The following is a 24941-nucleotide window of genomic DNA, read 5'->3' on the forward strand; positions in this document are numbered from 1 at the left end:
AATAGAAAAACTAAGCCACTTTTCCTGGTTTTCTCTGTCCGTCTCCCGGCCACCCCATTTCCAATTGCAACACCCATCAGATACCCCTCAATCTTGTCCCCTGCCTTACTCTTCTCTCTAGACTCTCCTGGTAAAATGTCTCTACTGTGGCTCTTCCCTGCTGTCAGTGGATGCATTGTGAGACCCCTAGTAGTTGGATGAAGAGACAAATTAACACTGAATATTATTATATATACAGTATTTTCTTACACACACACACACACACACACACACACAGAGAGAGAGAGAGAGAGAGAGAGAGAGAGAGCGCCATTATGCTCTAATTAGCTTTCTGTTGCTGTGATAATCACTGTGACTAGAAGTAATTTGGGGAGCAAAGAGTTTATTGCATCTTGTGAGTTACAGTCCATGATTGAGGGAAACCAGGGCAGGATTTCAAAGCAGGAACCTGGATGCAGGAACTGAAGCATGGAGGAACACTGCTTACTGGCTTGATTCTTCTGGCTTGCTTGGCTACTTTTCTTTTCTTTTTTTTATTTTTTTTTTTTTTTTTTTTTTTTGGTTTTTCGAGACAGGGTTTCTCTGTGTAGTTTTGCGCCTTTTCCTGGAACTCACTTGGTAGCCCAGGCTGGCCTCGAACTCACAGAGATCCGCCTGGCTCTGCCTCCCGAGTGCTGGGATTAAAGGCGTGCGCCACCACCGCCCGGCCTTTTCTTTTTTTTAAACAAGAAGTTTTTTTTTTTAAGATTTATTTATTTATTACACATACAATGTTCTGTCTACATGCCAGAAGAGGGCACCAGATCTCATTATAGATGGTTGTGAGACACCATGTGGGTGCTGGGGATTGAACTTGGGACCTCTGGAAGAACAGCCAGTGCTCTTAACCTCCGAGCCACCTCTCCAGCCCTTGGCTACTTTTCTTATACAGCCCAGGGACACCTGACTAAAGATAGCAGTGCCCAGGGTAGACTGGACCCTCCCATATCAATTAGTAATCAATAAAATGTCCCACAGACATGTATAGTAGAATGTTATTTTAAGGCGTGTTACTTTTCTTTATGTTGCATTTGTTTAACTCTGTGAAGCTGTGTTACTTTGCCTGTCTAAAACATCTGATGGTCTAACAAAGAGCTGAACGGCCAATAGCAAGGCAGGAGAAAGGATAGGTGGGGCTGGCAGGCAGAGAGAATATATAGAGGGAGAAATCTGGGAGGAGAGAACTAGCTAGAATTGAAATAGAAACAGCCAGAGAAGGAAAAGGATTCCAGGAGCCAGCCACCCAGCTACACACACAGCAAGCCACGGAGTAAGAGTAAGATTTACAGAAGTAAGAGAATGGGAAAAGCCCAGAGGCAAAAGGTAGACGGGATAATTTAAGCTAAGAAAAGCTGGCTAGAAACTAAGCCAAGCTAAGGCCGAACATTCATAATTAAGAATAAGCCTCCATATGTGATTTACTTGGGAGCTGGGGGGTGGGCCCCCCCAAAAAAGTAAAAAACAAGCATCCACAGACATGCCACAAGGCCAATCTGATGGAGGCAGTTTCTCAATTGAGGTACCTTCTTCCCAGGCGTGTTAAGTTGACAACCAAGATTAGCCATCACACCATGACAGTTTTCTCTATGAATTGGGCACCATAAGAGGTAAGCTATACTCTGGTGGAACAAGTATAACAACCTGTATAAAAGTTATGTGAATATGGTGTCTCTCAGGACATCCAACCGTACTGTGGATCTTGGCCACCAGAATATGCATTTTTCTCCTTTCCTTGTTGAAACATTTTTTTCATTTACAGAAGAATTTATACCTTCTCCTTTCACATCAGTATCTCCAGCATTATTACTCTTGCACTTCGTGATCATTATTAAAGAAAATAAGGGTCCCTGGGCGGTGGTGGCAATGCCTTTAATCCCAGCACTCGGGAGGCAGAGCCAGGCAGATCTCTGTGAGTTCGAGGCCAGCCTGGTCTAGAGAGTGAAATCCAGGACAGGCACCAAAACTGCCCAGTGAAACCCTGTCTCGAAAAACCAAATAAAATAAGGGTCACTCTAACACAAATCCCGAGTTACCATGACTGTCAATCCGATAACAAATGAGCCAACGAAGACCACAGTGTAGGTGTGCTAGAGAAAGAGGTGATTCAAACCTGGGTGGGGCAGAGCAGAAATACATGATTTAGGGGAACGGGTGGGTCTATTGTTAATTTGATGCATTCCTAGTTTTGGGAAAAGTACCTTTCAGAGATGTATTCTAAGTGCTTAACAAAGCGTTAGGATGTTTGTATGAATAATAAATGTAAGTAAAACTGTGTATTTGGGGTTGGGGATTTAGCTCAGTGGTAGAGCACTTGCCTAGCAAACGCAAGGCCCTGGGTTCAGTCCTCAGCTCCGGGAAAAAACAAACAAACAAAAAAAAACTGTATTCATACTAAATTCATGGCAAAAACATGTAAGTTACAATTATTCACCAGTCTGGTATTCTTTGCTACTTGCCTACCTATATCTGTAACTACTCATTTTGGAATGCATTAGACCAGAAAAAAATGGTGGTAACATTACCAAGAAAAAAAATCTTAAAAGCAGGTCGTTTTCAGTTCACGGAAGTAAGTTGGAGACGGAAACAAACAAAAAAAAGCAATCAGACGCTCAGAAAGAGCCACAAAGTCAAGAGGGAAAAGAAGTTTCTGTAACCCCAGAGGGATATGAAAAAAAAAAAGAACAAAATTCACACGTCCACCATATGACAGCCTTGGTTGAGACCCAACACGGACCTGAGCAATCTCAGAGTTGGTCTGTAGTCTACTTTTGCCCTCTTTTGCCACCCACGAGTGAGCCAAGAGAGGCCAGGAGAAGACACTGAGACCAAACCCGGAGTGAGGAAGCGCTTCTGTGCAGACTTTTTACTTGGACCTGAAATATGGAGGGGAGCCGAGGGCTGTGATGTCCAGGAACGTCCACTTCTGGGCTCCGGAGCCCCGCCCCTGTCCTGGTGGCGCCCTCCCCAGCGCCCTGCCTCCGCTTACCACCTCCGATGGAATTCGTGCTTCTGTTCCTCCGAGAGGGCTAGAGCCTTCTTCTTCTTCATAAAGCCCAACAGCTCCCGGGTCTCCTTCTCGCAAGAGGCCAGGAGCGGGTTTTTAGCGTCCAGGGGCCCGTAGAAGGCGGCCGCGGGCAGCGTGTCCTCGGAGCAGGTCCACTGCGGCGTGTTGGACGAGCTCGACTTGGACTCGGTGGGCGACTTGAGAATCGCCGTGGAGGTCGGCGGCGGCGTCGGGGGCAGCTGCACCGGCGACACCGATATCACGGTCTCCCGGGACGTCTCCGAGGAAGAGCTGGAGGAGGAGCTGGAGGTCGCCATGTCTGTCAGAGCCAGCACGCTAGGGAGCCGGTGTACACGCGGTTGCCAGGCAACGGTCTCCTGGCAACCGAGCCACCTGCATGCTTCCCGGAAGCACAGCGGCCCCTAGAGGGCGAGGGCAGCACCAACCGCCCGGAGAGGCAGGATGCTCGAAAATGGGTATTCGTGGCCGCCTGTAAATAGACATGCGCGCGCGCGCGCGCGCGCACGCACACACACACACACACACACACACACACACACACACACACACACACACGCACACACACACACGCACACACATCAAAAGCATTTAAATATTTTTTATGTCCATTTGTTATGTAACCATATGGCACTGATGTATAATGCATAAATAACTTTCTGTTTTGTTTGGAGGTTTTTGTTTATTGTGGAATTTTATTTTTAATTTTAGAAGGACTTCCTTATGTAGTCCATGGGTAGAGGGGGGCTCAAACTCACTATCCTCCTGCCACAGTCTCTTGAGTGTTGGGATTCCAGGCATTCACAAACAAGGCAGCTAGAGAGGGAGTTTTAAACAGAGAGGCAATAAAAAAAATTACTATCAAGGGCCTGGAGAGAGGGCTCAGTGGTTAAGAGCACTGGTATTCTTCCAGAGGACCCAGGTTCAATTCCCAGCACCCACAGAGCCGCTCACAACTGTCTGCAACTCCAGTCCCAGGGGATCTGACACCTTCACACCATCGCACATAAAGTTAAATAAATTATTTTTTAAAAATTACCATCGCCGGGCGGTGGTGGCGCACGCCTTTAATCCCAGCACTCGGGAGGCAGAGCCAGGCGGATCTCTGCGAGTTCGAGGCCAGCCTGGGCTACCAAGTGAGTCCCAGGAAAGGCGCAAAGCTACTCAGAGAAACCCTGTCTCGAAAAACCAAAAAAAAAAAAAAAAAAAAAAATTACCATCAAAAATTCATACTATATTTTTTTCCATTTTGACCTTTTAATAACAATATCCCTGGTTACAATAATTAAAATGTGTCTGGCATTATTTTGAGCATTTTGAAACTTTTCTTTCTTTCTTTTTTTTTTTTTTCCCCGAGACAGGGCTTCTCTGTGAAAGGTTTCTCTACTTATTCTGTAGACCCCTGGTCTCCAGCTCACACACAGATCAGCCTGCCCCTGCCTGGCAATTGCTGGCCACCGCCACACAGCTGAAACACGGCTCTTCTCTTTTAATCATGATGATGTCATACCTCAGCTACTAACATTTCTCCACTGTTTCACAGCTGAGGAGACCAAAGTCAGAGAACAAAGCGTAGTGTCAGGGAACAAGTCCTAATTATGTGCTCTGAAGCCAGGGATCATAAGGAATACACTGTATTCATGATGCCCCCTGTGGTGGTTTGAATGTAATTGGCCCCCATAATCTCATAGGGAGTGGCACTATTAGAAGGTGTGGCTTTGTTGGAGTGAGTGTGGCCTTCTTAGAGGAAGTGTGTCACTATGGGGGAGGGCTTTGAGGTTTCCGATGCTCAGGATACCACCCCGTGTCTCAGTTGACTTCCTGTTGACTGTAAGATGGAGGACTCTCAGCCACGACTCCAGCACCACATCTGGCAGCAGGCCGCCATGCTCCCCATCATGATGATAATGGACTGAACCTCTGAAACCGCAAGCGAGCTACCCCAATTAAATGTGTTCTTTATAAGAGTTTCCGTAGTCATGGTGTCTCTTCACAGCAATAGAAACCCTGACTGAGACACCCCCAAAAGAGGCTTATTAACGAAATTGAAATTAGGAAATTCTCTGAGAAACTGGTTAACACAGGTACGCGTGCTACCACGACATTCTCCTCCCTCAGCAGTTTGAGTTGGTGACTATGGGATTAGAATTTGTGCCTCTAATAATCAGGATTACATTTACCATTTCCTTGCACTTCAGCCTTATCCTACATGTCACTCTGTTCTAAATTGATGCGTATTTTACTCAACTTTAACTATTGGACATTTGCACATGCTAATGGTTGGAACTGTTAACTCTCAAAATACTTCTGCATTTTAAACAGGGATGTGGGAGGTTTTTTTTTTTTTCCTCTAATGGGCAAAGTGCATGCCTCAGGAGAAACGTTTAACATCAAGAAATGTTCTTTCCTTGCATTTCATGGGCTACATTGAGTCAACTTTATTAATTTGGGGTTTGAATTTCAGCTAAAGGACCCACTTTTCCTTATAAATTATCCAATGCCAAAAATTATCTAAGAACCAGAGATTTAGGGTGGCTTCTAAAACTAGGTCTTTAACACTGAAACTATTGCCAGTTCCTTCACACTCAAAAATATAGATGGTGACCTTAGCAGCCACCAAATGCCAAGAAGTTCATTAGAACACAGCCTTATCTCTTCCAGATCCGACCTCGTTCCTTTCCAGCCCTATAGATCTGTGCTAACTTGTAAGGTCAGCCTCCTATGTCCTGTGCACCGTACCCGAATATTCTTGGAAGGAAGGTCACAATGAAATCGCTCACTGGAGCAGGTCATTGTGAATAAAGGACCTTCCAGGCAACCATTGAAACAGAGGATTATCCAGTTGACTGTCTAATTCTCCAGCCAAGATGCAGATATTCCCGTTGATTCACAATATTTGATCTCACTCTAGATGGGCAATTAAAACTTTATGAAGTTTTTAAAGAATGCAGGTGGGGGTGGGGAGATTTGTCCATTGAGCTTTTTGTACACACACACACACACACACACACACACACACACACACACGTTTTTAAAAATCTGGCTTGGTAAATTCTCCCAGTTCTCTTTCCCCCCTTACTTTCACATAGCAGCCCTGTCCATTTCAGAGCAAATGCCAGTGCAAATTGCTGCTGAGAACAATCTATTGTAGTGACGAACAGGAACGGCAGGAGGCAGGCTCCAATTGAATTAAAGTGGTCAGAAAGGAGGAGAGAACGTAAAACGAAGTGGGCTTGCTCCTTCCCTGCTTTGGCTGTTTTTTTTTTTTTTTTACAAATGACCTTTCTCCTAGTGTACAGATTTCAAAGTCACTGGTAGGGGAAAAAAAAAAAGTGACTAAACTCAAGTGCTTGAATTACGAAACATTCCGTCTTAGTCATCGTGCCCCCCCTCCCCCGCCCCGCACATGCTTCTCTAACAATCCTTCACTTGCTGTGGGTTTTGGAAGCCTGTCTGAATATTTAAAGGGGTGTTGGATGATGAATCATCATCATCGTGGCAAGATGGAAGTTTCCATTTTCTTCCCTTTCGATTATATTTGAGGGGTTTTAAAAAATTTTTTTGTAGAGATGCTGTCTTCCTGTAATGAGATGCAGGCTTGATGATACCTCTTCTTGTCCCATGTCAATTTCCCTTATTCTCCCTGTAATGGAAGAATAGAGGGAGGCAACCACTGGCAGGGCCAGGCAACGTAAATAGCTCCCTCATAAATAATGTAAATTGCTGTTTCTTATAATTAATGCCTTTGCTGGCTGCCGAGATTCTTTCTGCTTGTTCAGAATCCTTTTATGTCTTAAGTTATGGTTAGAGAAATAATAAATAGGGTTAGTGGGTTTCTTTTCCTGTTAGGTATTCAGCTGTTAATCACTTAGACTGTCCTAAATAGAATATATGGTCCTTTAAAAAAGAAAATACAAAAACCCTCCTTTCCTACATCACCAACTAATATGTAAACTTAAATTTTTGTTTCTTATTTCTTCATATATTCATTCAGTTAAACACACCCATTCCTTTGTGTGCCTGTATAATCTACACATGAGCACACACGCTCTCCCTACAAGAAGCCGGTGAGTGTACACAGCTTTCCACAATTTAAAAAAAAAGCTGGGATAAGGTCAAAGGATCTCAGAGAAGTCCCAAGGTGAAGCTGGGGGCTGGAGAGAGAACAAAGGATTGTCATGGAGACCATGGCGTAGCTGTGGACTAGAACTGCCTCCCTTAGCTGAAAGACCCTGCAGCATTCACCTGCCTGTTTACTCTATGAACCTAGTACCAAGACAAAGCACAAGATGAGCTGGAAAGGGGAAGCTGACCAAACACATCGAGCAGCTGGAAGGTGTGTTCAGAAATCTTCATTCAGCTTTGTGTTTAGCGGAGCCCTTTGGACAGAAAAGGGTGCAGACTTCCCCAACGTATGATAATTTGACTTGGGATTTTTTTTTCCGGCTTTAAATTAGTATAGAGGAATACCCATATGACATTTTGATTTATTTATTTATCTATTTATCTATTTATTTATTTGTTTGTTTGTTTATTTATTTATTTTGAGACAAGGTTTCTCTGTATAGCTTTGGAGCCTGTCCTGGAACTCGATCTGTAGACCAAGCTGGCCTCGAACTCACAGACACCCGCCTGGCTCTGCCTCCCGAGTGCTGGGATTAAAAGCGTGCACCACCACCGCCTGGCTTTGATTTTTATTACTAATACGATAGTCACTAAATGACATGAGATATTCATCACCTTGTAAAATGGACATTGCCTGGGGATGAGTTGGTCCAGCTCTCTGCGAATGTAAGTGGTCTGAGCACACCTAATGTCTGTGAAGCTAAGCTATGATATTTGGTAGGCTAAGAGCGTTAAGTTCCTTTTGACCTTTTGATATCTTAAAGTTACAGTGGGCTTACCAAGAGAGACCCGTAGGTCAAAGCACAGAGGTATAGTGTTGAGATTAAAAGCCAGTGGGTTGGGGAGCTGTTCAGTCGGTAAAGAGCCTGCTGTGGAAGCTTCAGAACTTGAATCCAGAACCTGACATGCAGATCAATGCTGGATGTGGTCACACATGAATCTGTATTCTGGTGCTCAGTGGCAGGTTCCAAGAGCTCGCTCACTGGCGGGTTTAGGAAATCAGTGAGGTATGAGTTCACCGAGAGACCTGTCTCAAAAAGTAAGGCGGAGAACAAAGTGGAAGGGACTCATTGTCAACCTCTGACACATGCGTGTGAACACACACACACACACACACACACACACACACACACACACACACACACACACACACATAAAGCTCAAGCTGTGGGACCAGAAAGTGTGATTTGAATGTTGAATTCTGGGGTTGGGGATTTAGCTCAGTGGTAGAGCACTTGCCTAGCAAGCACAAGGCCCTGGGTTCGATCCTCAGCTCCAAAAAACAAAACAAAAAAAAGGATGTTGAGCTCTTCTGTTGTATTTAGCCTCGTTGCTTAGTTCATCTCTAAGACCTCAGAGTCTGTTTTTTGTTTTTGCTGTTCCCCTACCCCCACCCCGAATAAATGACTTAAAACACGGAAACCCCATAAAACAGTGCTATGTAAATATTTGCTAATTAGAATTATTTAGTTGGGAATCATGGAATGTTCCTAAGCAGAGAAGTACAAAACTCAGTTTGTATTTTGTATAGTTTAGAAAGGATTTTTGTTTTGTTTTGTGTTTTGTTTCTCGAGACAGGATTTCTCTGTGTAACAATCCTGGCTTTGTACACCAGGCTGGCCTCGAACTCACAGAGATCTGCCTCTGCCTCTGCCTCTGCCTCTGCCTCTGCCTCTGCCTCTGCCTCCCAAGTGCTGGCACTAAAGGTGTGCACCACCACCGCCCATCTTAGAAAGGATATTTTTATGGCAGAACAAAAAACGAGAGAGACTGGGGTGGGAATTGTATCTTAATAATTATGTACAATCAACAGAGAGAGAAGAAACCAGGCTGGAAACAGACACCGAGGCAGAATCAGGAGAAAACAGACGCTAACCACCAAAGCAAAAGGAGCTTGAGAGAGTAAGACATGATTTATATAAGAACTACATTATCCTATATGGAATTATAAAAGTCGTAAATATCTTAACACTGTGTTTATAGTCTTAAAAGGGGGCTTATCCTAAAAACCTACAGAAGTAAAAGAGAAATGCTGCTTACATTTCGGTACCCAAATAAAAGAGGAAAGCTAAACCACTCACCGAGAAGTGATGTGTGTAATACATGACCTGTTGTATGTGCAATGCCTTGATAAAAAGCAACTGCAATCCAGATTGATGGAAAGCCCAAATAAAGATGCTTCTTGGGTAAAACGAACAGGTTTGTTTAATATTGGCTGGCAGTGGATATCTGGATATACGGTGAAGAGATCAGCAACATTACCCAGAATACTGAGTTCATAAGTTTCCCAAACCTAAAATCCTCACCAGCAGACATGTAGCTGTGGGTGGTTATACCTGTGCATCTTTCAAATCCTGATGCTTGCACAAATACCTGCAGCTCTGAATGCTGTGATGCTTCTAATTCAGCACTGTGGTAGACAGTGTCGGGCATCTGTACCGTCTCTCTCACACATATGATAGTTCTAACTCCAGAGTTCAGAGATCCAATGCTAAGGTTCTTCTGCATATTGTCTCCTTCAACCAAGCTAAACTTTGGAGAATAGGAGACTCCTAGTGTATTCAAGATACACCCCAGCGCCCACTCTGTCTGGTTTCAGCCGAAGTCTATTAAATGCAGGATTCTGCCATTCCTGTGACGCGGGGTCTGTACCTACTCAAAGCAGAACTTGTCGCTCCATGCTCAGTTTGTGCTGAAACCCAACCTTGCTTTCCAGCCAGAAGGCAATCAAGTATGTTGCAGGTCTATTTTCAGGAAAACAAGTCCGGTCTTGCGAGGCACCCGCTTCAGATTATGTCATTGTGTACCCCCTCCCCCAGGCAAGCAGAAACTGTTGTTGTATGGCAAGTGGTTTAGGGGCTACTTAGGCCCAGCCTGGAAGACTCAGAGGAATTTAGGAATTCAATTCTCAGGCTGTGTCTCTAGGCCCCACTCATGGAATATCTGCTACATAATCAGATCCTAGGTATGGCTTCCAGCAAACTCAAACTGCCTTTGCCCCAAGCTGTAGTAGACACATTGCCTCTTTTGAAATACACTTTAAATTGTCATCTGCCCCCGCCCCCCTCCCAGGACAAACAGGTCCCTGGGGCTCTCAGGTAGATGAGCAATCCAAATCTAAAATCCCATCTTGATGATTCCTTTTATTAATCCCATATTCCTACTGTGTTAAGGTTTTCCTGAAAAGATGAATCTGAAGAAAAGGTTCATGGGCGGCTTTATTTCAGGACTGGGGAAAATGGGAACAGGACAGGAATGGATGTAAACAAAAGCCAGTCCGACCAGTGAATCATGAAGATACAGTTAGTTGCTCAGCCGTAGGGTATCTCTCACCAACTATATGCTGTGTCTTAGAATATACAGGGATAGGCAGAAAGTATACATACTGTCTTCCTCGTGGTCAAGAGTCACCCCTGCACTTCCAGCTTGGATTGCCTGGCTTCTTAGGCAGCTGTTTGTAATATGATGTGCTTGATCTTAATTCAAAAGCCAGGAGAGGAACCAGAAACGCCAGACAATGGCTTCAGCTTGTAGATAGAGCCACAAAGGCTGTCGCTGAGGGCAGTCCCTACAGCAGCTGTTAGAATATGCAGACAGGAAGGGGGGGCTTCAGTGTGAAGACTGTGATTCAGAAAGCTGGCTTCCCTGAGGGGAAGCTGCCAGTGGTGGAGGCTCCAGGAAGATGGGAAGGGAGATGGGAAATCTGAGACGGAGCCTGAGGTCTGCCTGATATACACCATCATTCATTGCTAATGCCTGCAACAGTATAGGGCAGAGCAGTGAGAACCAAAGGCAAGCCTGGCTTCCTAAAATGGTGATGCCACACACAAACAACTATGTGACAAAAACAACCTGTGTTTGAAGTGTTAGAAATGTCCTTTTTTTTTTTTTTTTCTTGTTTTGAGATCAGCTTTGGGTAATGAGAGGCACACATGTAGAAAGACGCACATATGTAAGTATATGGGGGGACATACAATGTGTTTATTGCTAGCATTAAATGTTAGTAATAGTAAAGTATTAGAAACCTTCTGGCTATGTCGATAATGTGTTTGTGAGCTACAGTTTCTCACAGGACTAAACACGAGCCAACAGCCTAAAGGAAGGTAGTGGATCTTTATGTTTTGAACTGACAATATTTTTAGGGCTTTCTTTTTTTAAAAAAAGGAAAAAGTATGTTGTGGAAAATGTGTTAATATGTACTTATAAGGTATGGCATGGGGCTGGAGCCCTGTTAAGAACACAGTTCAGGGCTGGTTGGTGATGGCACATTAACCCCAGCACTCAGGAGGCAGAGCCAGGCAGATCTCTGTGAGTTCAAGGCCAGCCTGGTCTACAGAGCAAGATCCAGGACAGGCACCAAAACTACACAGACCAAAAAAAAAAAAAAAGAACACAGTTCAGTTCCAAGGCATCTGACACTTTTGGCTTCCGGAACACCAGGAACAAGCCTGGTACATAGACATACCCCTTAAAACAAACATATCTTTTTAAAAAGTCCCACACAGTAAAACTGTAATATCCGCTTATATGTATATGTTTTATATGTTTATATATGTGATGAGCAAGAAGAGAGACACAGGATGAGAATGAAACTAAAAGAACTGAGCTCTACAAAAAGACCACTCTAAATTATTAAAAATAGCCACACGTGGGAGGCAGGAGAGCAAAGACAACTTCAGACTGGTCTTTATCCTTTTCATTCCTTTAACAACTGTCCTGCACTCATTGTTCAAATAAAAGTTTATGTAAGAATTAAAAGTTAAGGGGATTGGAGAGATGGCTTGGTGGCTAAGGGCACTTGCTGCTCCTGCAGAGGACCGGGATTTGGTTCCCAGCACCTACATGGCAGCTCATACCCATCAATAGCATCCTCTTCTGTCCTTGCCCAGCCGGGCATGCACATGGCGCACAATACATTTCTGTGGGCAAAACACTCATACACATGAAATAAAATAAATCTAAAAAGCTGCTAGAAGTTAAGCCAAAGGCATTGGAAAGCCAGTCCGTTGGCAGTTGGCTCTCCCAGGAAGTTGAGACCGCAATGAGCCTTTGTTCTACATTCTTTTGTGTACAGTGCGGGTTTATACACGTTGCTTTCACTGTGGGGGGGGGGGGTGGGAAAGAATACGTTTTTACCTAAAGCATACAGATGCAGCTCCTGGATACCAGCACTACAAACTTAAAACAAACAGCTTCCTACAGAGGTAAAAGGCACACTGACTGTCGTTTTGGTGCCCATGGAAGTCTATTATAGACCTAGCGCCTCCTTGCTCTGTTTACTGAATCTCAAAGGACAGAACGTATTTTGTGTTCACGCACTTTCAGACTGAGCACCCATGCTTAAGGTCTACACGAACCTCCAGAATAGGACATTTCTTATGACATCCTTCCCCTACCAATTTTCACCCTCGAACTGAGAGACTGAAACTCCCAGGTTAGGAAAGAGCAGGAAGGAAAAAGGAAAAGCGCAAAGACACGTAGCAACCCAGGACTCTGATGGATCTGGAGGGAAAGCTTAAGCAGGGTGTGGAACGAAAGAACACTTGCAGACAAGGGAAGGGTCTCTGAATCCAGTCTGTCATAGAACGCTGCATTCAAAGAATTGAATTCTTCATTTGGCTTCCTGGGTCAGCCAGCATGATAACCACGAGTGTACAAGTATCTCTGTAGTGGCATGCAAAGTCCTTTGGGTCTATTCCCAGGAGTGCTATAGTTGGGTCCTATGGTAGATCTATTTTTAGTGTTTTGAAACACCTTCACACAGATCATCCATAGTGGCTGCACCAGTTAACACTCCCACTGGGGTAGTTTGAATGTAATTGGCCCCCATAAACCTATAGGGAGTGGCACTGTTAGGAGGTTTGGCTTTGTTGGAGTAGGTTTGCACTCATTCATTGGAGGTAGTGTGTCACTGTGGGGGTGGGCTTTGAGGTCTCTTTTGCTCAAGCTTTACTCAGTGTGGTAATCAGTCTCCTTCCTATTGCCTGCACAATGTAGAACTCTCAGTTACCTCTCCAGCACCGTATCTGCCTGCACACCGCCATGTCCCACCATGATGATCGTGGACTGAATGAACCTCTGAAACTGTAAGCTGCCACTTCCATTAAATGTTTTCCTTATAAGAGCTGCCATGGTCATGGTATCTCTTCACAGCAATAGAAACCCTAACTAAGACACCCACCAACAGTAAATGAATAAGGTGTCCTCTTCCTGCATCTTGACAACATTTGTTACTATTTCTTTTGGAAATGACAGTCTACTGACTAGTAGTTTTAATTAGTAGTTCTCTGATGGCTAAGGATGTTGAACACTTTTTAAAATGTTTATTAGCCATTTATACTTCCTTTGGTAACTGTATATCCAGGTCATTTGCCCATATATTGATATTCAGTCTTGGGTTTGGGGAGTAATTTTTGCAGTTCTTTATGTGTTGTAGAAATTAATCAAATTGTAGCACAGCTTTTTCCCCCTATCCTGTAGGCTTTCTGTTCACTCTGTTTCCTTTATTATCTTCACAATAGCAAGGAAAGAGAATCAGCTTAGATGGCCATCGGTAGATGAATGGATAATGAAAATGAGGTACATACACACAATGGAATTTTATTCAGCAATAAAAGAGAAGAATTAAAAAATATATATCAAGGGAGGCCTCCCAGACTCACAAAGACAAATACTGCATATCCTATCTTGTAGGTGGATCTTAGCTTCTAAAGGTTAAATATGCATGTTTAAATGAGAGAAAGCACAGGGGAAAGCCAGGAAACAAGATAGGCTCATGAGATATAAGAAGACAGGTTTAAGGGAGCATGGTAGGGAGGCCACAGAACACATGAGCTCTGAAGAGGAAGGGGGCATTAGTGAGAAGGGACATATATGACAGGTAATGGGGGACCAATGGCAGGGATGTCCTCTAGATGGGATGTATAGATTTTTCTTGTCATTACTTCCTCAGTACTGTATCTATACAATTACATTATATTAAACATTATAAATAAAAATAAAATAAAATTCAAAATAGGAAACTCCAGTATAATGGTTTTACAATTCCATAATGTGAAGTCAATATGGAATATAATGACTGTCCATTTTGGGTTCTTGTAATCAAGAGAATGTTAGCTGGGTGGGGGTGTAGAGATGACTCAGTGGTTAAGAGTACTGGCTGCTCTTCTAAAGGACCTGGGTTCATTCCCAGCATCCACATGGCAGTTCACAACTGTCTGTAACTCCAGTTCCAGGGGATCTGACACCCTCATACAGATATACATGCAGGCAAAACTCCAATGTACATTAAATAAATAAGATAAATAAGAGAGAGAGAGAGAGAGAGAGAGAGAGAGAGAGAGAGAGAGAGAATATTAACTACCATTGATATTCTTAGCAGATTGTCTCCCTGAAGTCTACAAAGTCCCACAGGTTTGGAACTGTCATTTTCCTTTGGAAACCAAACAGCTTAACTGACTCATCTGTCCCCTGCATTCCCTTAATAAAGCCAACCAACGGTGACCAGTCCAACCAACGGTGACCAGGACATGCTGTTTGCTCTCCAACTCCTCACCTAAAGCTCAAAGTTTTTCAGAAAGGTCACCATTCTATCAAATCATGCCTCACTAAATACAGGAGTGGCCATCTCCCTGGGTTCCAGTGGCCATCTCTTCACAGCCCACTATCTATCTCTGTTTTAAAGATATTTTTGATATTTTAAGATATTTTTGCAGCGACATTCAATTCCTGGATGAAAACACCATGAGTCGCCTTTATCGATATCATGGCAGGCTAGCAAATAATCCTGTCTCTGTGGCTTAGAAGGATGAAGTTATTCCTTGTTCACATTTATGCGCTGAGACTCTGAAGATCTACCCATGATCTTCACTGCAGGTCCTGAGTTGAAGGAACAAGTCATATATGTGATATTTTGAGGCTCACAACAGAGAAGGAAAGCTGATTGAAGAACCATTCAGTAGAATATTGCTTTGTTTTGTTTTGAGACAGGGTTTCATTGTATAGCTCAGGCTGGCCTGGAACTCACAGAGATCGGCCTGCCTTGGACTCCGGAGTGCTGGGATTAAAGGCCACCACACTGGGTCCATTCATGAGATTAATGCTTTACATCTGAAGTGATACCCACCACTTCCGCTCAGAGTTCCTTCTCTATAGTAACTCTCACAAGGTCATGGTTGCACTCAAGGGGGCCAGGAAACATATCTCTGGAGGGAGGAGGAAGTACATTTTGAATCTAAGGGAGTTGTTCAAATTGCAAACACAACACTCATTTTTCTCCAACCTATTCTGGTTTTTTTTTTTTTCCCCTCTGTCATAGAAAAAAAATTGATGCTCCGAGTAGGAGCACCAGAATTCTCATGATAGAAGGCTGGTGTGTCCACAGGTAGAGAGGTTGAGCTCAGAGGAGAGTTTTAAAGCTGCATCTTCTAGGCAATCCTGTGGGGGGTTGGGGTTTCGTTTACCTCCTTTTATACTCATTTGTTGCCTTCATGGGTTTGATTGACATGATAAAGTAGCTAAAGTCCCCTCAACTTGTCCCTTGAGCCTGTCACCGGATGCCTCTATTATACAGTCACTAAACAAGAAACGGAGTTTCATGGAGTCCTTCCATTCCATTTCCGGTCCCAGTATCTACACCTGTAATGCCCCTTAAGGCAATCACCAGCCATGTGTGACTGCTGAGTGCTCAAATGGCCAGGCTGTATTGGCTTGTTAGCACCATGGTCTCAGTGAGGACTACATGTGGCCAGTTTACACTGAGATGTACTATATGCATAACATACATGACCAAATTTAAAGGTTTCATACTAAAAATAATGTTTAACAAACATTTTTGCAGTGATGCCTTTTTTTTAAATGATTTTACACATGGTGAAATGAAATACATTATCAAAATTAATTCCATTTGCTTACTTTTAACTTTTTAATGTCGCCACTAGATCACATGATGTTTCTACAGCTCAACACTGCTCTAGGCTGATTTCTCCTCTCTATTTTTATAGTACCAGTCTTAGGCCAGGCCTGTCGTGATAGAGTTCTATAAATAGATTCATCCCTGGTAATTCAGACCCCTGGTTTAGACCTGGGGTCTTTGTCTCCCTGAGACTTTACCAAGGATCTAAGGATATGGACCTACTTATATTTAAGGGAGTTTTCATGTCCTCCACTTTTACATTTCCCATGCTTCTCTGCTTTCAGTTTACCCCCAGTCAAATTTCTCTCTTCTGTTCCCCATTCACCATTGTTCTTATTCTCTTGGAAAGACAAAGGCATCTAAGATCTTACTGTGAGTCATCGATGAAACAATTAAATAATTCCTGTAAGCAAGCAACAAAATCGGCTTCCTGCCCATGGGGACATGTTGCCAGTAGACTATTCATAACTCGCTACACATTTGCTTTTAAATATATAAGACCGGTTCTCAGTGTCTCTGTGCAGGGACTTCATCAAATTTTCTATTACGTAAGCTTCTGCTTCCACGGAATTTTATAAAGTTGTGTTGAAGGGAGATGCAGGTAATTTTATCTGTTCGATGTTCATTATGATTGTGGCATTTGTTGACAAGCCTTGTCTTCTTTTAAGTGTCAAAAAATGTTTTTATTCCCTCTCCTCAAACCAGGTACATGCTTATTTTTTAAGTATTGCCGAAAGAGTAGTTTTAAGCAGTGTTTTGCTCGGAAGAAAAAAAGGAAAATAAAAAGGAAGAAATACTGGTTGAATTATTAAACTCATAAGTAAGCAGATACATATACCTTGTCTATTTGAATTAACACTTGCTGCCTATTTGTTTTTTGACTGTGATTGTCATAGGTTGTCACCAAATTTATTCTCCAGAGCACACCAGGACGGTCGCAAGGACTAGAGGAGAGTAGCAAAGGATGTGGGCTCGTGGACTCAAAGAGTGAGTGACTAACTCAGCATGAGAAAATTTTAAGGCATGAGACCTTAAAATTTTCAGTTAGCCTCTCTGTGAATCGACTTTTTCATCCGTAAACTGCAGATAATAGGAAATCCACCACACAGGTGTATCTTAGTTACTTTTCTACTACTGTGATGAAACACCAGGACCAAAAGCAAGCTGGGGAGGGAAGGGTTTATGTGGCTTACACTTCCACATTGTAGTCCATCACTGAAGGAAGCCAGGACAGGAACTCAAGCAGGGCAGGTACCTGAAGGCAGGAGCTGATGTAGAGGCCATGGAGGGGTGCCGCTTACTAGCTTGCTGCACATGACTTGCTCAGTCTGCTTTCTTATAGAGCCCAGGACCACCAGCCCAGGGATGGCACCACCCACCATGGGCTGGGCCCTCCCCATTGGTCACTAATTAAGAAAATGCCTACAGCTGGATCTTATGGAGGCATTTTCTCAGTTGAGGTTCCCTCCTTTCAGATGACTCTAGCTTGTGTCAAGTTCACATAAAACGAGCCAGCACAATTGACCCCTTGTCAACCTGACACACAAACACGTCACTGCTAAGCCAGTCTTTCCTTTCTTGTTCATCCTCAAGATCACACATTAATATCAGCATCACAATATTAAACATTTTCAAACGGAAAAAGAGCCACAAGTCTCATAAATCCAAACACTTAAAAAACTCACCCCTTTAAAAAGCAAAGTCTCTCCACTGTGTGCTCCTATAAAATAAAAAATAAGTTAAATACTTTATTTCAAGAGGGAATAACCAAGGCCCAGTCACAGTCTGAACAAAGCAAAACCAAACTCCCACTGCATAAATACCTCAGTGTCCAGTGTCTGGGATGCATTTATGATCTTCAAGGCTCCTCCACAGGGCTTGGGTCACCTCCCCAGCTTCCCCCTCTGTGGCCCATGCAGATGTCCGTCTCCTAAGCTCTGGCAGCCTCCACTCCACAGGAGCTGCTGTTCTTGGCAATTGTCCCATGGTACTTGTGGTGTTATTTTACTTGTACTGAAATGTGATTTTAATTGTATGTTAATAAATAAAGTTGCCTGGGGGTCAGAGCTATTAGAGTCATAGCAAGTGCGTGGCGGCGGTGGCGCACGCCTTTAAGGACCTGGAGGGCGGTACATACAGGCAGTGACAAGGCAGTCATGTGTTTGGGTTTACAACCAATGAGAAGGCAGAACAGCTAGACTATATAAAGACATAGACACAGGAAGTAGGTCCCTTTCGGAGAGCTCCCTTGGCTGAAGAGGATCCCTGAATCAGGAAGGGTGAGGCTCTTAGCTCTGGCCTCTTGGCTTTCTTCTCTGAATCGGCTCTGTGTTTCTTATTTGATAAGATGGTTGGTTACATCTACAGGTACTGGCATCTCCAAAATGCAGGGGCTCCTGCTCCAGCTGGGCTGCACCTTTACCAACAGCCTCTCCTGGGCTGTCTTCAGGGCCTCCAGCCCTGCCACCAACACCCAGCCTCCCCTGTTCTCTCTCTTTCAAAACCAGTATCACTTGGGTGCCTACATTTGCAAGTTTGGATGCTAGCATGAGGTACAACCTTGACCACCTCTGGGACATGGCTTCTGTGTGCTGACCCTGAAGAAATGCTTCCCAGAGGATCTCACCTCAATAGTGCTGGTCCCTTTGTAACAACCTCTAATTTCTCAGCTCTAGACAACCAGCATTGACTGTCCTGGTAAAGCAAAGATGTCACTTCAGTTATTTCCTGATCAACTCTGCTGATTTGTCAGTCCCAGATGACCAGAACTACAGAGTCCTACTTCAAAATGGCACAAATCGAGTCTTTAAACTTTCCTCTCAACTTCACAAGGCAGGCCCCCATCATCTGCACTGCTCTCAGTTTTATATTCCAAGCTCGCACGCAACAGCTCATCAAGCTTTGAATATGCAATGGCTTTTCTAGCCCAGAGTTCCAAAGTCCTTCCACAATCCTTCCAAAACACATGGTCAGGGCTGTCATAGCAACACCCCAGAATCCTGGTACCAATTCATCTCATCGTGGTACACACCTTTAATCTCGGCACTCGGGAGGCTGAGGCAGGTGGATCTCTGTGAGTTTGAGGTCAGTTCCAGGACAGTCAGGGCTATACAGAGAAACTTTGTCTTGAAAAGCCAAAGAAGAAGAGGGGGGAGGGGGAGGAGGAGGAGGAAGAGAAGAAGAAGAAGAAGAAGAAGAAGAAGAAGAAGAAGAAGAAGAAGAAGAAGAAGAAGAAAATGCACTATAGCCAGATTGGATGGAGTTATTTTCTCAATTGACGTTCCTTCCTTTCAGATGACTCTAGATTATGTCAAGTTGACATAAGACTAGCCAGCATGAGATGGGATGCAAGAAGTAAGTTAGTTGAAGAAATTGAACTACCTAGAGTGGTGTTTGACATAAAGCAAGAACTAAGTAAGAAAGCAAGCAAGAAAACAAAAAAATGAACTGAGTGTGTTTTACACACCTGTCATCTCAGCCCGTGGGAAGCTGAGGCAAGAGCATCATGGGTTCTAGGATAGCCTGGACTACACAGTGAAATCCTACAGAAAGGAAGAAAAAAATGAAAGAGTGAAAAAGCATGGAGAGGGAGAAAAGGAGGGAGGGAGGGAAGAGGAAAAGAAAAAAGGAAAAATAGTTTCAAAATAAGTATCATGGTCGGTACAACCTTTTCACTACTTTAGAACTTCCCCTGTGTTGTGGTTTGAAAGGAAATGGCCCCCAGAGGGAGTGGCACTATTAGGAGGTATGGCTTTGTTGGAGTAGGCATGGCCTTGTTGGAGGAAGTATGACACTGAGGGTGGGCTTTGAGGTTTCAGAAGCTCAAGCCAGGTCCAATGTCTCTCTCTCTTCCTGCTGCCTGTGGATCAGGGTACAGAACTCTCAACTCCTACTCCAGCACCACATTTCCCTGCATGCCCCCATGCTCCCTGCCATGATAATGGACTAAGCCTCTGAAACTGTGAGCAGGCTCCAAGTAAATGTTCTCTTTTATAAGAGTTGCCATGCCCATGGCATCCTTTCACAGCAGTAGAAACCCTAAGGTATCCTGTTATCCAGAAAAATCTTCAAGTTTATATATTAGGCTTCTAGTTTTAGTCACTCATCTGTTTCCTGTGTTTTTAAAGGACAAATAAAGACTAATACTAAACTATCCAAACTCAGAAGCTGTAACACCTTTACTTCCTGGAATCTCCTAATGGCTGGAAGTACAAGGCCACAGACACTGAGCCCTGATGACTGATGGGCACCTGTGGAATTCTAGTCAAGTTACACAACTCTCTGGGCTTCAGTTTACTTGCCAGAGGAAGGGAAGGTGCCAGACACATGCCTGCTTTTCCCCAGGTCCTTCTTCCAGCTCCCTGTGTTTCCTGTTGTCACTATTGAGAACTAGGGAGAAATTTGAGTGTTTAAAAAAAAACCGAAGAAGTGGTGTTCTCTTCCTATTCATAAGAGCCGTGGGCATACTTCCCTCAGCCCAGCCTCCCCTGTGGCACTACACACTGACCCACTGGGCAAGTTCTTTGCATTTCAGCTTTAAAGGTGTGACTCCTGGGCTCTCTTTGTCTCTCTGGAATGTCATTACCATCATGAATGTATGGCTCGTCTCATAACCTAGTTAGTTTTATAACCCTCCAATTGCATGCATCAAATTCCTGTTCTGCTATTTAAGATACCTTATTGATATCTTAATTATATGTGTGTGTGTGTGTATGTATAGTTATCTTTATATATAAGCTTAAATGTGAAAGGGCTGGGATTGGTGGTCATGGCCTATAATCTTGGCACTTGGGAGGTCAAGGCAGGAAGATGGGGGAGTTAAAGACCATCCTGAGCAGCATAGCAAGTTCAAGGCTAACTTGGGCTACATGAAATAAATAAATAAATAAATAAATAAATAAATAAATAAATAAATAAATACACTGAAATGTGTAAGTGGTGGGTGGAACCCAAAGCACAGCCTCATATATTTCAGATGAAATTCTAAAGACACATCAATGAGAACAAACAGAAAGAAAAAAAATCCTTCTCTGTCTAAAAAAAATAAAGGAATGAGTAAGGGGTATATTAGCAAGATCATAAATATACAAAGGGAAGCCCGTTTACTCTGTCCAACACCAGAGAAGCAACTGCAACTCTCAAGTTCAACCCCACTGGCCAAGGCCAAATGAGAACTACCTGGACTTTTCCCTCTTACCAGGATGTGAAGGGTACCCAACCCACCTCCACATCAGACTTAGGAAGGAATTGTGCCATCTGTCCTCCCCTGCAGGTAAGGACCCTGTCTCTTCTGACTGGCTTCTGTGGTGTCATTGGGGTCCTTGGTGGAAGATCAAAACTCTCCTTACCATTGTCCTGGGGTGTCAGCACGTGGGAGCTGTGACAAGTCACTCCCACCTCTCAAGTCCCGGTAAGTGTCAGCAGAGACTTGGTGGCATCCATGATGGACTGTAAGAAGGATCTGCCCCCTCCACTAAATGACAGCTGGGCCTGAGTGGGGAATGGACTTTACTCCCACTCAGCAGTAATGAGGTAACACCCTTCTCCTCTTCCAGGGCAGTATCAGAGGAGGCTGCTAAAATGGAATGGTTGAAGGGCATCTAGAGTCTCATAATTATAGTCAAATGTCCATGTTACACTCAAAAATCACTTGTAGCAGTGATATTCATTCCCAGATTCAAAAGTAGGCAACAGGCATTGACGTTGATACCTGATCTTAGTAACACAATGGAGAAAGGCTTTATTTTGGCTCTTGATTTCAGGGGGCACAGCCTATCATGGAGGAGAAGGTACAGCAGAGCATGGAGTGGTGGAAGTGTGTGGTGAAGACTCCTCCCATCAAGACAGAGCAGGCAGCAGAAAGCACCAGCTAGAACCAGGGCCCAGGCTAGAACCTTCAAAGTCTTCTTTCCTCTGCCCTCTGGTGTCTAGCCAGGGTCCACTTACTAAAAGTTCCATAGCCTCCCAAAATAGTGTGGACCTAAGAAACAACCACTCAAAACGTGAATCTGTAGCAGACATTTCAAATGCAAACTATAAGGGATGTTAAGATTCTCAGACAAGAATTTTAAGTTGGGGTTGGAGAGATGGCTCAGAGATTAAGAGCATTGACTGCTTTTCCAGAGGTCCTGAGTTCGACTCCCAGCAACCACATGGTGGCTCACAATATCCCCCAGTTTGCCTCAGGCCTGTCTAGTGGAGGTATTTTCTCAGTTGATATTCCCTCCTACCAGATGACCCCAGCATGTATCAAGCTGACCAAAAAAACAAGCCAACACAGGCAGTATCAACAGCAGGATGCAGAGGGAAAGTTCAAGAACTATATAAGACTATACGATTTCACTTAGGTACATTAGAAAAATAATTGGTGATAATACCAAATTTGTCATCCAGATTGAGAAGGAAGCAAGACAACAGGTTCCAAAAGCTGAATAAAAATAATTAAAAACAAAAAACAAACCTATTAACCTTCCCAGAAATTCCACACCTAACGAAAATACACTTCAGGAATGGAGAGTAAGTTAAGGTACACACCAATGAAGGAAAACCAGGGGGATTTGTTACCAGCAAACATATACTAGAGTCAAGAAAATTCTCTAAACAAAAAGATAATGATTAAAGAAAAAAATCTGGGCTGAGAAGATGGCTCAGTGGTTAAGAACAATTGTTGCTCTTCCAGGGGACCCAGATTCAATTCCCAGCACCCAGAAGGTGGCTTACAACCATCTACGACTCCAGTTCCAGGGCATCTGACACCCCTTTCTGATCTCCATGGACATCATGAATGCAGGCAAAACACTGATACACAGAAAATAATAAATCTAAAACAGAATTTTTTAAAAAATGAAAAAAAAATCTTAAAAGATTGTAAGAAAGGAAGTCACAAAAATGAAAAATTAAGAAATATAATTGATATTCTTTTCTTTACGCTTTAAAGATGACATCTGACAATTGAAACGAAATCATAACACTATGATGGGATAGAAAAGTCAAGAGAGGTTTTCCTCAGTAAATGCTACATGCTACACTACCAGCCTACCAGACAGACTGTGCCCAGTGCACAGTGCAGTAATGGTATGACTATTATGGAGGTAACCAACTGCTTTTGTGTTGAATGCGAGACCTGCTCCTCAGGAGGGAATTCACTCCTAGTACTGTGAACTGATTAAAGAGAAAAACACAGCTAGAGAAGCCGTAGGCCTCAGAAGAGAAGGAACTACTTCTATTTTGCTGAATGGACATGTTTTGTTTTGTGGCAGGGTCTTACTATGGAGACCATTCTAGGAACTCAATATGTAGGCCAGACTGGACTCAAACTTACAGTGATCCACCTATCTCTGCCTCCCAAGGACTGGGATTAAAAGCATGTACCACCACACCCAGTGCCTAAATTGACATGGTTTGCCTATCAAACTGTCATCTAAATATTTATGGTGATGCCTATGTATTAGTGATGCTGTCAGCTTTTGTCAGCTTCTTGCACTGGGGTAGGGTTACTATAGAGACTCCTAACTACTCAAAATACTGAGAAGTGGCTGTTGAATAATTGGCCCTAAATGGAACATCTCTATCCTTCCTTTCAAGGCTAAGGGAACATGGTGGAAGAGGAGATGGAAAAAAAAAAAAAAAACCGTAAGAGTTACAGGAAGGACTGGGGTGTTATGGAATAACATAACACTTCCAGGTATACCATGGTCATTGCCATCATGAACTCACAGCATCTGTGATTACCTGTGCAAGACCTGCACAAGGAGGGCCTTTTAACACTCCATTGTGGGGTGGGGAAGGACTCCCAAGGCCCCATCCTTTCCTGAGGATGTATATGCAGTTAATGGTTACTAGGGAAATGAAAGACTTTTTTTTCCCAGTGGTACACACACTGGTAAAGTTGCACATACTCCTGTAAATAACCTCTCATCCATGTTCCTGTAAGCAACTCTATCAAACACACACATGCACACTCATACACACACACACACACACACACACACACACACACACACACACACACAAAGTAATAGTAATAATGATAATAAACAAAATAGAATTTAAAACGACTGATCATGACTCTCGTATCAGAGATTGTGTGTACTATTATACAGTGCTTCAAACCATTTCTGGCACTTGGCCATCATATTCTACAACTGCTGAGTGACGTGAATGAATGAAAAAACAGAGAAGTGTAGAAGTTGAAAGGGAGTAACAGTTCACAGATGAATCCAAGTTTTCAAGCCTGGGCACCTGGAAAGAACCCTGGTGGTCTTCACAGTCCTAGTGAGGACCACAGGAGATCACTTGAGGAAACCTAGGCATGTAAGCCTCTCCTAATAACTGTTCCCCACCCACCCAAGAGTCTTGTTTGGAGCACGAGACTTCTCTAATAGTCTCATAACGATTGGGTCAAGATGAGCCCTTTATCTGTCTAAACCAATCAGATTCTTCTGGGGAATCTGAAACTGGGGTTCGGCTTAGCATTGGAACGGAACATAAAAGGTGGTCCGTTTCTGCCAAGAAATGCCGAGCACAAAAAAGCTGGCTTGGAAAGACAACACAGGATGTCTCAGAGAAACCAAGGCAAAAGCTACAAAAAAGGCTGTCTGTGTCCATGTGAGGTCCTGATTTTAAGCCCGTCTGTGGATGCAACTGTTTTCCTGCCTTTGTTTCTGGATAGACTCCTAAGACATTCTCCCTTAAAGCAAGGAATGGTGGGAGGCACTCAGGAGGCAGAGGCAGGCAGATCTCTGTGAGTTGGAGGCCAGCCTGGTCTACAGAGTGAGTTCCAGGACAACCAGGGCGACACAGAGAAACCCTGTCTCAAAAAGGAAAGAAAGAAAGAAAGAG

General features: G+C 43.6%; 1 protein-coding gene and 1 non-coding gene across 9 annotated transcripts in view; one reads left to right on the top strand and one right to left on the bottom strand.

Annotated features, from left to right (window-relative positions):
- Positions 1-3494, bottom strand: part of Cfap54 (cilia and flagella associated protein 54) — a 323915-nt gene extending 320421 nt beyond the window's left edge. For 4 of the 8 annotated variants that reach the window (XR_008221626.1, XR_008221627.1, XM_052753120.1 and 1 more), the window contains exon 1: positions 3026-3490. Coding sequence is in view for 5 of the 8 variants with exons in the window: in XM_052753120.1 (XP_052609080.1) it covers positions 3026-3360 (335 nt within the window). In the remaining 3 variants the exon portion in view is untranslated. Of the gene's footprint in view, positions 1-3025 lie in introns of all 8 variants that reach the window. The other 4 variants (XM_052753122.1, XM_052753119.1, XR_008221628.1 and 1 more) reach the window with 3 other exon arrangements.
- A 4892-nt stretch (positions 3495-8386) lies between these two features.
- Trnaa-agc (transfer RNA alanine (anticodon AGC)) lies at positions 8387-8467 on the top strand. The gene has a single exon. It is a non-coding gene; the product is annotated as a tRNA-Ala (tRNA).
- The last annotated feature ends 16474 nt before the right edge of the window (positions 8468-24941 follow it).

The sequence above is a fragment of the Peromyscus californicus genome, unplaced genomic scaffold, assembly GCF_007827085.1.
Source record: "Peromyscus californicus insignis strain IS unplaced genomic scaffold, ASM782708v3 Scaffold_24__1_contigs__length_46423439, whole genome shotgun sequence".
Lineage (NCBI taxonomy): Eukaryota > Metazoa > Chordata > Mammalia > Rodentia > Cricetidae > Peromyscus > Peromyscus californicus.